At 42.6% G+C, this 16,447-nt stretch overlaps 1 protein-coding gene across 3 annotated transcripts in view; it reads left to right on the forward strand.

Moving 5' to 3' along the window:
- Positions 1–16,447, forward strand: part of RETREG1 (reticulophagy regulator 1) — a gene marked incomplete at its 5' end in the record, with an annotated part of 113,735 nt that overhangs the window by 70,365 nt on the left and 26,923 nt on the right. Inside the window, one exon of one of the 3 annotated variants that reach the window (XM_081053121.1) lies at positions 5,046–6,763. The exons of 1 other annotated variant lie outside the window; for it this stretch is intronic. In XM_081053121.1, coding sequence (XP_080909247.1) covers positions 6,729–6,763 — 35 coding nt within the window. Of the gene's footprint in view, positions 1–5,045; positions 6,764–16,447 lie in introns of those variants that run through there. One more of the 3 variants, XM_081053122.1, reaches the window with a different exon arrangement.

The following is a 16,447-nucleotide window of genomic DNA, read 5'->3' on the forward strand; positions in this document are numbered from 1 at the left end:
TATTTAGGAATGAAAAGTATTGCGTAATCTGTAGTTAAATAAAAGGTTCTCATTGCCCTCTGTCTTGCATTTTGTTTTTAAGCTCAAGAGATAAGTTTTATTTTGAGCTGTGTGCCACTCTTGGTCAGCCACTCTAGGGCTTCCCGTCCACAGAGACCTCTGTCTCTGGGACTCGTGGTCTTAGAAATTTTCCCTTTCCTTATGTGTGCTAAGAGCAGTGAAGTCTGCCAGACTTCTTTTTCTCCTATGGCTGTTTGTTCTAAATTTCTTGGAACCGAAGACTGTCAAGGACCTTTACCCCTGAACTACACATAGAGCCTTAGAAGAGAGCTTTATATAAGAAAGCAAGCAAGATTATTCCGAACAGGTGTGTTCTGTGGCTGGAAGCTTGAAGCAATGGTAACATTGGGCCCTCTAGGAATTTGATTTCTACCAGTGTCTATACTCCTGCTGGAATTTTATAGATTTTGGGGGGAGGTAGGGAAGAGAGAGGTTGGGGAAGGATGGGAGGGAGAAGAGATAAAGAAAAAAATGGATTTGATAGAGAAGCATATCAACTATACTTTAAGGAGAGAAGGAATGATGAGGTAAATAGAACCAAGACTGGACATAGGTGACCAACAGGCTCTCGGAGAGGGGATCACAAACAAGAGTTTGTGGAGACCGTATTTAGTGCAATAAAATGGGCCTCAGAGAAGCACATGATAAAATAAAAAACAAACAAAAGAACAGGCCAGTGAAGTAGGGTGATGTGACGCCTGAGCACATGTCTCGTTTCACATAGTCCTTTTCTCCTCTCTTCCTTAAGCAGTCGCCAGGCTGCCTCTTTTTCCTGTCACTTCTTTTTCCTGTCCACCTTTCCCGAGGCTATCTCTGTACTCTGAATTCACTGTCACTTCCCGCTCTTCTCCACCCCCCATGCCCCCAGCCTTCCTGCTGTGAGCCCACTGAAGGAGTGGGGACATGGGTTATTTGTGGTGTTTACGCTTAGCGTCATGGATTCAAATGGTCATTAACTCCTAAATATCATAATTCAAAAGTTAACAACATATAATGAACTTCATTAAAAAACACGTTTGATTAGAAAGTTAGGACACCAAAGAGACCCCCAAAGAGATGAGCATGACAAAGGTGTAGCTGGCACAGGAGAGAACTCTGGGGCTTTTGAGTCTCTCGGCTTGCTCCCACCCAGCTTCTCTCCTTGACCCACTTTCCCTTCCTGCCTCTCTGACTCTCCTCCCATATTTGTCTTCCACTCCTGGTCTTTTCACCTCCACCAGCCTGGCTCGTTTCCAGGATCCCCTGGGCTACTTCACTCCATTCTATCTAAACCACACTTTCCAGACAGCTTCACTTCAGTATCTCTTTTGGGGGAACACAGTTCAACCATAGCAGGGTCAGACAGCAGGTGTAGAATGGACAGGATTGGAAAGGTGTGAGAGGCACTCACTGGCCACACTGCGTGGTCTGTGGCAAAGATTTGGCTTCAGTTGGGGGTCCCCAGCGAGACCATAACAAATTATGTGACAAATCAAGACATGACAGTCCAGCACATATTAACAAAATAGACATGCCGACTAGTAGGGGAAAGAAAATGGTGATCTCTTGGGTTACCCTACAATTGATGGCCCAAACAGGTGCATTGATGACAGTGAAAGGGGTCTGTTATTAATCATATCAGGAGAAGAGGTGCAACTGGGGGCTGACTGTTCCAGGCTGGGAAGTAGGGTGACTACAATGATACAGCAAAAGAAAGAAGGAGGTTGACCAGAAAGCTGAGGGATGGGGGTACTTCACAGGCTCTGTGTGTTGGTTTTAGAGAGCCGGGTATTTTTGGATGAAAAGAAATTTGAGGAAAACATTCCATGTGCAAAGCTTTAAAAAGGTAAAAAGATAAAATGGGTAACTGAATTGAGTCTGTTCTAATTATCATGAGAAGAGACTGTGAAGGAAAGTTCCCACTTTCTCTTCCTAGATGATCTGGGTCACAGTTTTCCAATTGCATTTTAAGCAGCTCTGGGTTTCCTAGGACCCAGTTCAGGGGCTGCCTTGATGGAGAGGTGAGGCCACGTGTCAGTGCCCTGCCCCCATTTAAACCGGAGTAACTTTTTTTGATGGTTGTATCTTATATACTAAGGTTTGGCCATAACATACCATTTGGGGGAAAAAGCTTTTATTGCTTTGAAAGCCACCGATCTAGGACAAATCTCAGTATGATTTCACCACCCAGAGAGCAAGAGAGAGGGGACCATCTCTCAGTAGTGTGGCATGTTGTGATTATTCATCAGATTTGTCATTACCGAATGGGTCATTCATACCATGTACATACATGATGGTTTGATTCTTTGATTATGTTTTTTTAATCTAAGAAAAAAATGCCCTTTTCCGCTTGGCATTGATACTAGTTCCATATCCTTATTTCACTTTTGCAAAGTGGGTGATACATAGTCTGAATTTTTGTGGTAAACAAATTCTGTATCTGCTGAACTTTAGAAGTCGCTGGTGGGATATGAAACGGGGAGGGTAATACTTAGACCCCCGAGGCAGTGTGTGGGGGGAGGGCTGGCTTGGATTTCCTTTCTCATTCTTTCTACACATGTCTACCCAGACAGTCAATTCCCAAACTCTTACAGATTTTGAAGCCTGGTGCTCCTGCCGGCCTTAATTACCATGTGAAAGAACAGGGATTGCCCCCACCCCCTTTGGTGACAGGAAGCCACAGAAAAATGTTTCCCCTTCCATTTTAAAGTAACATTTTTTCTTTTTCGTATTTTAAGACCAATTTCTTTTTTCCTATCACAAGAGCAATTTGTATTTGTTGCTGAAAAATGGAAAATACAGACAGGCAAAAAGTATGTAATGGAAAATATTCATTATTTCCTTAAGCTGGAGAAGAAAACTACAATTAACACCTAGGTATAAGTCCTTTATGATCCTTTTCCTTTCTCTTCTTCCCCTCCTCTCCTCCTCTTTCTTCCTCTTCTCTTTCCCTCATCCTTCTCCCCTTGTCCTGGTTTGCCTTTCTTCATACATACGTTTCCAGATATTTCCACATATATATTTACATGACCACAGGCCACTGGTTAGGACCTTTGGCTGTACGGGACAGAAGACAGAGGTTAGTAACTAGGGGATCTGTGGGCAGTGGTGGGCTGAGGGGAAAGAGCCAGTAGAGTTCGGGAGGGAGAAGATGGATCATTGGTGGTACCAACTGGAGGAGAGAGGAAGGGAGGGAATCAAGAACTCGGGATCCAGCCCGGCCTTGAAGAACTTACCAGATCTTACTCTTGTCTTTGGAGGCTGGAGGGAAGGAAGAGGGTTGTAGGTGGAGAAAAGCAGAGGCCAAGATATCGAGGGAGTAAATGTTCAGTGGACTCTTCTCAGTACTGTCCTGTCAATTGACTTTTGTAATCTGTAGTCTTTTCCCTTCTGATTAAAAGCTATCCCGGAAGCGTTTTTGAAACAGTCGGCAAGACTGTGTTAGTTAGCTCTCATAGTAACTTTTGTTTTATGTCTAATTTAGGCCAGTTTTGTCAAGGAAGTAGAGAATTGTAGCTCTAGAGCTGTACAGGCCAATGGAAATATAATGTAAACTACATACATTGTTTAAAATTTCTAGTAACCAACTTAAGAAAAAGTGAAAAACAAGTGTAATTAATTTTAATAATATATTTTATGTAAGCAGTATTCCCCAAATATTATCATTTCAACATGTAGTCAGTATAAAAATTAGTAGTGAGATGTTGTACATTTCTTTTTTTCTGATTCTGCCTTAAAAATCTGGACTAGCCGCATGTCATATGCTCGGTAGCCACGTGGAGCTGCCGTGCTGGAAGGCCCATACAATTTTAGCACTGAGTGCTAATCTAAGAAATAAAAATGTGCCTGCTCTTAAGAGGTGACAAAGACCCTCTCTTGGCCAAACTGTAGTCAGCCTACTCTGAGCTCGTTTTCAACAAGACCCTGCCCTTGTGCGGGTTCTCAGGAATCCGTTTTGTCAAGAATCTTGTGGGTAGGATTTTGAAAGAGTATGGATGTAAGAAACTTAAACAATGGAAGTGTCTGGCCACATGAGCTTTCCCGAGAATGTGCGGGCTCTGCTGTCTCTTCAGCTGGCATAGGGAAAAGAGCACTTTGCACTGGAGGCGGCTCCTGGCGTTGTCACCTGCAAGTCCCCTAACTGCTGGGCCCCATTTTCCGCCTCTGAAAATCCTGGGTAGCTTCTCTGGCCTTCGTCTCTCCCACCTCTGTATCCTTTGAATCCTCCAATTCGGGATGCCCAGTGGATTTCAGGTCAGCAACGATGAGGGATCCTTTGGCACCCCAGTCCCACGCAGGGCTGAAGGTATCATTGACGCAAGGAAGCCACCCTTTGTGTCGGTCATGTAGTTACACTCTTGGTTTTGTTATCTGTGCTGGCTGTGTTTTCCCTTCTTGTCCTTGTGAATTTCAGGAGTTAAAACAAATATACGTAAAGGGGAATCCATGGTTGCAGCAAGTAGTTTAAAAACACATGAAGGAGTGCTTAAAGGAAGTATTTTAGTAAATATTTTGTGGTAGTGATGGGCAGTTTACCTGTTATAGCACTAATCAGTTAATTGTCCTTTAAAACTGAGAGGCTGGTTTTAGGGATATATTCACTGCTGTAGTACCCAGCATCTAAGTTCAGCAAAAGCTGTGCTCAGTTATCAAGAAATAGTAACATAGGAGCTTAGGAAAACAAAAGGTAAAATTAACGGGGTCGAAGTATCAGAACTGAGAGACAGAATTAGCATTTTTGTTTTTGTTGATAAGGTTAAATAGAAGTGCTGTAATGTTCTCACTGATAATATTTTCAGTGTTTCAACGTTTCAATACTTTAAACCTGGAATTTCTAACAACACAGCCCATTGCTTCCGTTCTGAGAAGCTCCTGCAAAACCTGATCTTCAGAACTCTGCCTATGACTGTTTTCTTTCAAGGTCAACGGTATTTGAGTTATGTGTTTGAGTACCTGCACCAACCTAATCTTAGACTTTGAAGTCTAAAACTTTAGATCTTGAGTGAAATATTAAAGAATTGTCTCAAACTGTGACATGCATGTATCGCAAAATAGCTAACACTTTCAAAAGGAATTAGATTAATATGTTATTTGCTTTGACTCTTCAATTCTTTAATGCTCTAGAAATCACTTTGACAAATATAAATGTAAAATATGCGTTAGCTATAGACACATTGCTCTGATTAGTTATAACGTGACAATAGAGCACACATTTTTTTAAAAAGTTCGTAAAAACAAAAAATATATATATTGTTTCAGAATAATTAGATCTTGCTTAACTGCCTTACTTAATGTCACCAACAAGGAAAAAAAAGTGGTTTCAAGTTTTTGTGCAAAGCTTTTAGGGTACATTCTTAAAGGAATCTCAGTAATATTTCTCTTAGCCGGTTTTTCTTTTTAATGAACAAGGAGCTATACTTTCTATTTTTTTAATTGAAATATAATCGACACATAACATTGTATGAGTCTCAGGTGTCCAACACAATGATTAGCTATTTGTATATGTTATGAAATGATCACCACAGTAACTCTTATTAACACTGTTGTCACATAGTTATGTATTTTTTTCTTGTGATGAGAACTTTTAAGATCTGCTCTCTTAGCAATATTGAAATATGCAGTGCAGTTTTGTTAGCTGTAGTTACCATGCTGTACCTTACATCCCATGACTTGTTTTTTTTATAAATGGAAATTCGTACCTTTTGACCACCTAGGAACGAACTTTTCTCCCAGCCTTTTTGGAAGCAAGTAGCATTGAAGTGATTTTTGTCCTACTCTTAGAAGTTGCAGCAAATGAGGATACCTAGTGATTGATGACTCCTGTGCAGTGATAAGCCACGCTTTAAAAACATCTCAGGCTCACAGCCCGGCCATGTGCCAATGTCAGGCTGCTCCCCGGTGATAGAGGGAAGTCCCGCGGGCGAAACCATGTTGCCCAAAGGAACACAGGGACTCACATACGTGTGCATACTTACTCCGAGTTGAGAAATCTAGATGACCCAAGGAAAGATCTTCTTGCAAAACAATGTCCGTCAAAACACAATTGTTTATTGGCATTTTTTCCTTTCTTTTTTTCTTCTGTTTTTGAGTGAGCGCTCTTTTGCTGAGTGGCTAAGCGTTCTCAGAACAAACAAACCTCTCAGTTCTGGCACGTACAGCCCATTTTGCTCTCTGCCCTCCAGCTCCCTCCTGTGAGTTAGAGATCTGATAGCCCAGGCTGAAGTTTCCAGCTCCCCGAGGCCACGCCACCCTCCTGTGGGGTGCTGGTCATGCCAGGAAAAAAAAAGGAAAGAGAAAGGGTAGGCAGGACTAGGCGAAGTCATCCCAATAAAGGTTAATAGCTGGGTGGTGACACCTTCTCACACGACTGGACAGAAAATGCTGGGCAGCTGGGCAGTGCTTGCTCCCAGCTGCCTGTCACGGTACTGGAGTAAGAGGTGACCTATTTATTTTTAGAAGACAGCAGTCATAATAACTCGGCTCTTAGCTTCATTCAAGGCAGGCAGGCGCTTTGGAAGTTTGTAAACACCTACTTTCTGTAAGGGAGGAGTGCTTTTTTCCAAAAAGGAAAGAACTTGATCACTGGGGTTTTTCCCTCCTGATACTCGTCGTTACAGTGGAGGAGAAAACATTGCGGCACGAAGTGTTGCAGCTTTCTCCACTGTGTTAGTATTTTCTAAAAGGCAGAAATGCCTGAAGGTGAGGACTCGGGACCAGGCAAAAGGTAATTATGATATATATTTTTTATTGAGTGTATTTCATTCGCTAGCTATCTTTTTAAAAACATTATGACTAATTTGAAAAGTAGTTTAAATTAAAATTTAAAAAAAAATTAGGACTGTTATCCCTTAATTCCAGGAAACAATTTTCTTTACATTGAAGAGAGAGAGATAAAATTAGCATACCCTTATATAGCTTATCCTAAACTATACCCTTAGAAACATGTGTGAGTGTTTTTCTTAAATGAGGAGATGATGGGATGAAAATTTTAAAAAGTATTTCCCTCTACACCATGTAAAGTCCACTTGAACTTTTTGATTTTTAACTTTAGATGATAGTTTTTGGAAATCTAAGCTAGTGAACATTTTGTAAAATGTTTGCATTTTAAAGACTTGTTGAACATTTCTAAAAGCTAAATATTAGACCACTATACCAATTTTGATATGACAGCACTTTTCTTTTAACCACAACTCTTGTCTTTGAAAATATGATCAGTTGAGCTCCCATATTCAGTAAATTAATTGTAGCGATATTTTTATTACTATCTAGCTCAAAGAAGGGTACGGGATAGAGACGGGAAAGGAAACAGGCAGTAATTCCCACTAATATGAGCATAATTTGTGCCTGTATTGAGGGGCCCATTTCTATGTTAACAAAATTTGTATGAATCAGTTTCATTGGAATTCTAATTAGGATCATGGAAATTAGGATATGAAGAAGTAGAAAGAGAGCTATTAAAATAGGAAAAAAGGGAAATTGGCAATTTTGTCAAAGAGGGTAGAAACTGGTAACTCTCTAGAAACAGGAATGCCAAATATATATATATATATGTATATGTGTATATACATATATATATATATATGTCCCTGTCATGAAGATAAGTATCTCTTTACAGTGTAGTTATATGATGTGTGTGTATGCGTGTGTGTGTATTATAATCAGTTACAATCATGTCCTTCAAAGCTACTTTTCTGTTTAGTTTTCTAATTTTTATTTTCTTCCAAATTTCTTCCCAGTACATCGAAGGGGACATTACGTTGACATTTAATTGAATAATGAGATAATTTTCTATATGAAATGAGAAATTAAATCAAGTACTTGAAGATGCTATTTATAAAAATGCCGAGGTTTAGGACATGGACTAACTAACTAGTTAAAAAAACATTTTCAGAGAAATGTAAACGTCAGTCTTGGTTTTGAGCGAATGGATTGAGCTACCTGTATTGTATGTATCATTCCCACCCCCATGACATTTTAACATTTCTGAAAATAGGACTTTTTCTTTTTCTGTTAGCATCTTGGCATTCCCACTAGCTCTCTGCATAGAACTTTATGCAGAATTGGCATTTTTAATTAATACTTCTTGAATGGAATGTATTTATGGATGATTTTTATACCTGCAATAAATACGAGTATCTAGGGGGCATGATCATTTAGAGACTGACAGGAGAGATTTGGCAGAAATATGATAATGGTTGCCTTAATGAAATGTAATACCACAATTAAATTGTAATTGTGGATAATTATAACTATTTTGAACTAAGTTTGTGGTTTAAACTAAACAAACATAAGATTATTTTCTAAGAATATTTTACTGGTTACAAAGAATAAACATAAAAGGAGAGTCCATATCTAATAAAAATGATTATTACCAAGGACTGATAATATATCTGCTGAAAATGGGAAACTCCCTCTCCTTTGAAGTAATGTACCCTTCCCCCCGCTTTTTTATTTCAATGAGGTAACTCCCAGCTCTTAACATTTGGTGGTTTTCTATACAACATACTTTGCTTTGCTTCGATAGTTTCTTTTTTCCCTATCTGTGCGGAAAGTTAGAAAGGGCACCCTGGACAGAGGGAAAGTTTAGAGCTAGACTAGAAATAAAAGATTACTCTTGAGAGGGAGAGAATTTTATTCTTGCTAAATTTGAGCTTAAATGCCACTGGACAACTCCTTTGGTGATGTCTAAATGAGAAATAACTATTATAAGTGGTAGATCTGCTGGCACATCTTGTTTTTAGGGCTTGAGTGGAACAGATTATGGTTGAATCTCACATCCAGGCTTCTTCATGTTATATTAGTCCCATTTTGGAATTTGGTGACTCAAATTGCTCTGTAACTGACAGTGAGCTAAATCTGAATGTAGTCTTTTTTTTTTACTTTAATTTTATTGGGGAATATTGGGGAACAGTGTGTTTCTCCAGGGCCCATCATCTCCAAGTCGTTGTCCTTCAATCTAGTTGTGGAGGGCGCAGCTCAGCTCCAAGTTCAGTCACTGTTTTCAATCTTAGTTGCAGGGGGCACAACCCACCATCCCATGTGGGAATTGAACTGGCAACGTTGTTGAGAGCTTGCGCTCTAACCAACTGAGCCATCCGGCTGCCCCTCCGGAAGCTCAGCGGCAGCTTGTTCTCTTCAGTCTAGTTGTGGAGGGCGCAGCTCACTGGCCCATGTGGGAATCCAACCGGCAACCCTATTGTTCAGAGCTTGCGCTCTAACCAACTGAGCCATCCATCCACCCCTGAATGTAGTCTTTTAAATAACTGAAAAAAACAAAGGATATGAAGCTTCATCGGTGTGTCGGGATGTGTGCAACAGCCGCCCTGGCTCTGACTGCTTTCTACACTCATGGCCCAGCGGCTCTGCGGCACCGTTTTGTACTCACCAAATGGAAGCACAGGAACATGACTGCCGGGGAGGGGAGGGAGGCAGGTGGGAGACCCTCCTCCTCACTGTTTACCATGTTGCAGTAGTAAACGCTCTTGGTGAGAACCTCTAAAGGCTCCATTCCAGTTTCAAGGTCAGGAGATGTGGGGAGACGGTGTGAAAGAATGCCATTCTGCAGGATGCGGAAGGCCGAAATCCAAGCAGGAAGCATGGGGTGCCAAAGAAGAAGGAAAAAAGTGCGGGCAGTGACTGGGGAAGCAGACAGGATCAAGAAATACGAGGAAAATTAGACTCTGGCCAGAGGCGTGGCTCTAGGTGTTTCCTCGTCCCCCCTTCTATAAGGCCCCACTGTGGGGGCAGCAGTGCAGGCCCTCAGATGTGGTCCGTATGTGGTGGAGGGAGGGGTGTGATAGGCGTGATATCCCCTTTTCCGGTTGCCAGCAAGGGGGCTGGACCCTGGGCCATCGAGACCAGCTCTGAGTGTCTCATGGACGCACTTCCACACGAGATCATTATGTCCTCACTGCCTGGTTCACTCTGTATGTACTTACAAGGGCTGCACCTGAGCCCAATGCTCTGCCAGGTGCTGAGAGGATGGGTCAGGCCCCTGCTCCCATGGAGCATACAGTCTGGATGGGGGAGACAAGACACTTGCATTAAAAAATAAGTGAATATTTCAGACAATGAGGGCTGAAACATCTTTTTAAAGGTAATGTGGGAGAGTACCTTGTAAGTATGTGTCATGGAAGCCTCGCTGAGGAGGCGCCCTTGGAGCTGAGGTTTGAAGGAGCCAGCCGTGTGAGGATGTAAGGAGAGTGCTCTCTGAGAAGTGGACCCAGCATGGGCACAGGTCCTGACGGGTGTGTGAATTGACACCTGTTAGGAACAGAAAGGCAGGAATAGAGAACAATGAGGGGGGAAGAGGTTTGGCCAGGCCTGCAGTGTCTCACAGGTACAGTAGGAGGTTGGACGTTAATTAAGGTGGTAAGAAATCATTAGAGGGTTTGAAGCCGGGGGTCGGGGGGAAGGTGGGGGCCACTTAAATACTACAAGGTAATATGCTTTTGTGAATAGGCCTAAAAAACGTCACCATTTATAACTTTTCATGGAAACATGGGTTCTGAGGTATGAAAATGCTAACTTTGGAACAACTAAATCCGTAAGTTGGGAATTAGGTGGATATGCATTTCAGAAACCAGCATACATTATACATCAAGAAAACCCAAGGGTGGAGGCCGATATACTGGAAGTTCAAGACAGCACTGTTTATTACAGCGTAGTTTGTGGTCACCCACTGGGTGACAGAGAACTGGTCCTCTCACCTGTAATAGGTCCTTGGACTCCTGTGAGGGGCTTTACCGTCTGCAGAGAGAGAACAGCTTCTGACAGTGAGTCTGACCCTGCAGCTGACCCATTAGGGTGTGCTCTGTGTGTGCGACAGGCTTTAGTGTCTTTCTTTTGGACAAGACTCTTCATAAATCAATAGTGAGGAAGTATGACTTGGTGTCCTGCTAACCATGGGACAGTCACAGACAGCAGCTGGTTTTCTAGGTTCTTTCGAAGGGTCTACTATTTAACCAATGAGTAGAAAACATGAAGTTTCGTGATTAAGAAGCAAAATGTTGACTGTTAATACAGGACTCTCTGAAGCATTGTTGCTTGACTTGTCATATAATGTGGTAAAGACTTAATTGACCCTTTGATTGAAAAAGGCCGACTGTAACTCTGTCGTGGCAATTTCAGTTGTTCACAGATCTTACTGCTCTGGAATGGTGAGGTGGCCACATACCAGGCTTCTGGACAGACGGAGGGCTGTTTCATCTAAGAAACCCACAGCTCTTTAAAAGCACGTTGGCCTGGTTAGCATTTGGAAATGGCAGCGACCATCACCTTGAATTTTACTCTTGGAAGGCTGGAAAGAAATTGCTTTAAGTAGACTCTTTAATCCAGATGTTTGAATAATTCAAGTTGGCCCATTACAGGATTGATTTTACTATATTGATGAAGCCTCTCCTTTGATAGTGCTGTTTCTTTAAAATATGAGGCGAGGCTAAGAATAGCCTCAAAAAGAAATCTGACTAGTGTGCCCATCTCAAGCTTTGTGTGAAGTGGGTTTCCCGTGAGCAAGCTTATTTCAGCGTTTGGTTGCCTGAGAAAGTCCGTTGGAACTAGGCGCAGAGAGAGCAAAGTTGGCGCGGCCATGAAGTGAAGGACTTGCTGTTTGAAGACAGGCTGCTGAGTCCTGAGCCTGTGCAGTTAGACACACGTGTGGTCATATGGTGGTGACGCACTGGGTGGGTGTGACGCTGAGAAAGGTCCGGATGGTTGGCACCCAGGAGGAAGGAGAGAGTGGCAGAGGTGAGTGGACACAGATCCAGGAGCCCGTCATTGGGCCGTTGTGGGTAATGTGTGCTGGTCAATGACGTGTAACAACTGGCTCTCTGGGGGACGGGAACCCTGATCTACCATTTGTTGATTCCTTGTCAAGCCACCCACATGAGGTCACTGAGAGTGGAACTGGGCAAAGATGTACCAAATTGGTTCCGAAAAGCTTGTGGAGGTCGGTTCCAGCACACACATTGATTGTGGGCTGATGAAGGAGTTAGCGTTTAATTCTGTGTGACATCTTATCTTCTTCATGGATGCAGCCCCAAGATATACACGCATTTCAGTAAAGACTTGTCAAAGGAATTAATAATGGTTTCTTTTTTTCCCACCCTCCAACACAGTCATGGAAAATCGCTCTCAGGCATAGAAAATGTTTACCACTTTTGAAATCCTACTTTGACCCAGCTGGGCTAATATTTGAAATTGATTAAGAACACAGAGAACAACACAGTCCGCCCTTGTTACACGAGTTTTTTTCTGTGTGTGATATCTTAATCAACACCAGTGAACAGGCAGTATGCTTCCCAAATCCTTGGAGCTCCCCAATAAGCTTCCGGTCATCAAGCCCCTGTTAAAGCTGATTTCTATTTTATGAACATGGGCTGACCAATTTTTTGACATCCCTAAAATGTGATGAAGGTGTCTTTGGTTTCCAGTGCCAAAGGAGGGTGGCAGCTACTGTGTGGTGGGCCATTGGAAAGGGCTGTCCCAGGGCTGCCAAGAGAAGCTGTTGCTAACAGGAAAAGGCCATTGTTTGGGCTTTCCTTTCTCCCAGCGTTTCGTCCCTTCGTGGGTTAATCTGTGTCCAAATCCAGTTGTCTGGCTTCTTCTCCTCACTGTGTAAATCTGGGGCCCACAGAAGGTATGTGAGGACACGGGCTTGCCTGAGGGGCAAGTCTCATATGCAGTCACGTTTTTCAACTAAAAGATGTTAAAACTGTTTATTTGGAGATATAAAAATAGTGTGGGGAAAATGCATTTAAAGAAGAAAGGATGAACTGTCATCTTACTACCCTAAAAAAAATACTGGTATATTTTGCTTTTTAGTATTTCTTTGGACAGATTTTCTTGGCAAAGTTACAATAATTGTATATATGTTACATACAATTTTGTACACTGCTTTTCTTCCCCCTCTCCTGAGCGCTTCCCAATGGCATCTAAACATTTTTGGAAGCATTTTTTTAATGCCTGAAAAAGAGTCTACCCTTTGGAATTTCCTACATGTATCATTACTATATTATTGAAAACAGTGTTGCCCTACAAATGAGAGTGATATATCACATTTAATTTTTCTAATTAGGGAATGATTGGATGGGAAGGTGTGAAATATGAGCGGCTACTTTCCAAAGGCTGGGCCAGCATCATTTCCCCTACATCCTGTTGGTCAAGCAGCCAAAAATTCCAGACTTGAAGGGACAGTAGATGGGGCCTCACTTTACCTTGGGAAGAAAGAATTTGGGGGCTTTCTTATAAAACTTCTAGAAAGAGAAAAATTTTTACTTTATATTTGTTTTTATAAAAATTGTATCCGTTATCATTTGAAAAAACATCTATGGAGAAACTTTCCACCTGACTCCACCGCCTGCTCTTAAAACAATTGCCTACCGATGACATCTCTTCCTAACAGAGGACTGCTCCAGTGGTCTAGTTTCTTGATGACTGTACTTACTTATATAGAATAACTTTTTATTTATTTGAAGCTCATATCTTTAGGCATACACACCTATCTATTTTAACCATTCTGTAGAGTGACGGTAACAGACATGGTCCTTGGAATTACGCAAAGTCGTTTTCAATCCTGGCTGTAAATCCCAGCCTCACCATTAACTAGCTGGGTGACCTTGGGCAAATCTTAATCGCTTAATCACTCTGGATTTCATTTTGTTTATCAATAAAACAGGCATAATGATACTTAGTTTTTATAGACTAAATATGGTGATCCACATTAAATATTTAATTTTAGTAAATGGCTCACTGTAGGTCCTCACAAAGTAGTTAATAATAGTAATAATAATAATAAATAATAATGATGCTTACTTAAGTTAAACCCTGCCTTCAGCAGTACAAAACAGGTCACTTTGAGTGAAAACACCTCAGTCATCCGTGGTCTAATCCCTGTGAATATCCCGATCTCCAGTCACCACGTGTGTGGGAGACTCACCTTACGCCGTCCATCCGCTCTGCCTCCACGTGGTCTCAACCAGGGTGAATGCAGGGTCGCCCGGTGCATTCCTTGCTGGTCTGGTCTGGACAGTCTGCATGGTCTTTGTGCTGGGAATAGGGCCACGAGGGGTGTGTGCTGGGTCCATACAGTTTTGACCCTTCGTAGGATTGCTTTAACCCAAGTGAGTGTGGGTGTCACACCGCAGACCTGTGCTCTGAGTGAAAGGATTTGCCACTTCGCGGGGGAAGCGAGGATATCTGCATAGTACAGCTGCCAGCGAGCTGAGAAGCCACGGGCAGAAGTTACGTTCAGGACATGCATGAATCTCTTGTGCAGTTGGTCTGTTTTAATGATAGGAACACTGTGAATCTTCTCAATGTTCATAATTCTGTCTTTGATGTAGCTATTGGGAGGTAACATGACCGCTCACCTCCAGCAAGTGTATGGAACCCTCTGGAAGACACCTTTGTATGCTCTTCTTCCCTCGGCTTTCTTGTTTTCTTTCCCATCGGGCCTCTTAGCCTCATTCCCTTGTAGGGCCACCCCGCACGCATGGCTGGAATGGCTGTGTACTGAGGGACCATGTACTAAGATCTGGTGAGGAGCTGATACCCATCCCAGCCTCTGTCCCCAAGCCATGGGCCCGGGTTACGGGGCATCATTTCTGGGCCTGTACACATGCATCCTGTGGACAGACTGGCTCTGCTCCCTGGGTGTTTATTTTAGCCCTTGTTTTCTATGTATTATAAACGACCTCCTTTATGGACTGGACTGAGGTACAATAATTACCAAGAGAACAGCCTCTGCCACACACAAATTAAATATATCCATATATATAAAGAGCCAGAAAATGAACTGTTCCATTCACCTAGTTTTTAACTTAGGACTAAGGGACAAAAGTGATTCAGTTCTAGAGATCAGTTACTGTTGGAGAGAGGGTGAAAGAAATGCCTCAATGTTGTGTGTGAGAAAATAGGGCATCAGCTTGCAGTGCCTCAAGAAAGGTGGCTTTGAAAATCAGTAATTTGCTTCAGCAATCAAACTTCTCTTTCAACTCAAATCCAGGGATTTCTGTTTGTTTCTCCAGAAACAAACAGGGTTGGCCCCCTGGCAGCCTAGGGAGACTGTGTAACGAGAATCAGCCCAAACTCAGGGGAAAGACCTTCAGGAACAAGTGAGTTAAAACTCTGTGTTTTTTCAGCTGTTCTTATGAAACCACCAGTAAACTCTGAATGGGAAAATAAAAATGGCCTCCAGGGGGAATACTGGCTTCTGGCTCTTTGGCCAGAGTAATATGACCTCATCCAGTTTCTTCTTTGAGTGAGATGTAATCGGGCAAGACAGTTCTGCCCCTGCTCTGCTCTTACCCGTATTTTTTTCTGTTTTTTTTTCTCACATACATTGATCTATTCTCACTCTGATCTCTTCGCTCCCTTGTATCTTCACACCACCAACTGCCTTCTCTCACCCACGGTACCGGCTGTCTCTGAATTCCAAATTGGCAAAGGAAAGGGGCAAAAACTGGATGTAGCAATCATGGCACTCCATCTAGGTCACAAAGTGTCCTGATGCAGGAGTTGGTAAACAGTGGGAGGGTCCCGGCTCTCCCTGGGGGACACATGCATTAGGTGGTGGTCAAGAGGGCAGTGGTGTTTTCCTTGAAAGGAGGCTCCTGTCAGCCTTCCAGGCCCGGCCATCCCCCACCCCCCCCCACCCCTCCCCTGTTACAGCCTCATTTTTTCAGGGTTGGCCTGCCTTGGGTGTGATTGTCACCCACTGGGGAACTGCCACTGAGGGCTATTAAAGATGTTGCTCTGTGGTTTCCGTAGTGTCTTGGGTGGGTGGGAATCCAGACTGTGGATTCTTTGTCTTGGATGGAGGAGTGGGGGGTGGGGGGGCACTGCAGTTGTGAGTGCCCCGTGTGGAAGAGGTGAGGGAAAGGCTCAACACCCCAAAGTCCCCTCTGCCTGGAAACTGATTTATGCAGAGCGCTGTATTTCAGGGGTGGAGCCTGGAGCTCCAGAGTCGGGCAGACACCCACACGTGCTGGTGCCTGAGGAGTGCCGTGTAGTAATTATCATCATGATGTGGCCGCCTTGCTGGCTGTAAACAGAACAAGCAGCTGTGCACAAATACTGCTCTGTGACTCGGGAAGTGACATCTCCTGGTGGTGTTTTAGTTGAACTATAAGCAAGTGCTTTATTTTAAAAAACAAAACAAGCCCATCAATCAGTGGAGCATTTTCAATGTATACCTATAAAATGTACACCAATAAGGTGAGGCGATTACAAATGTGTTTATACTTTTTGGAAATTACTAGTATCTATTAGAGTATTCTATGTAGGACTCACAAATTTTGTGGCATTTGTAGGTTTAAACATGGATCTCTTTTCTAAGAAGTTAACAAAATGTTTCTGGAATAGCTTATAACATAACTTAGTGGATAACTTTCCTTACAAAGTAATTAAA

The sequence above is a fragment of the Rhinolophus hipposideros genome (genome assembly GCF_964194185.1).
Source record: "Rhinolophus hipposideros genome assembly, chromosome: 7".
Taxonomy (NCBI): Eukaryota; Metazoa; Chordata; class Mammalia; order Chiroptera; family Rhinolophidae; genus Rhinolophus; species Rhinolophus hipposideros.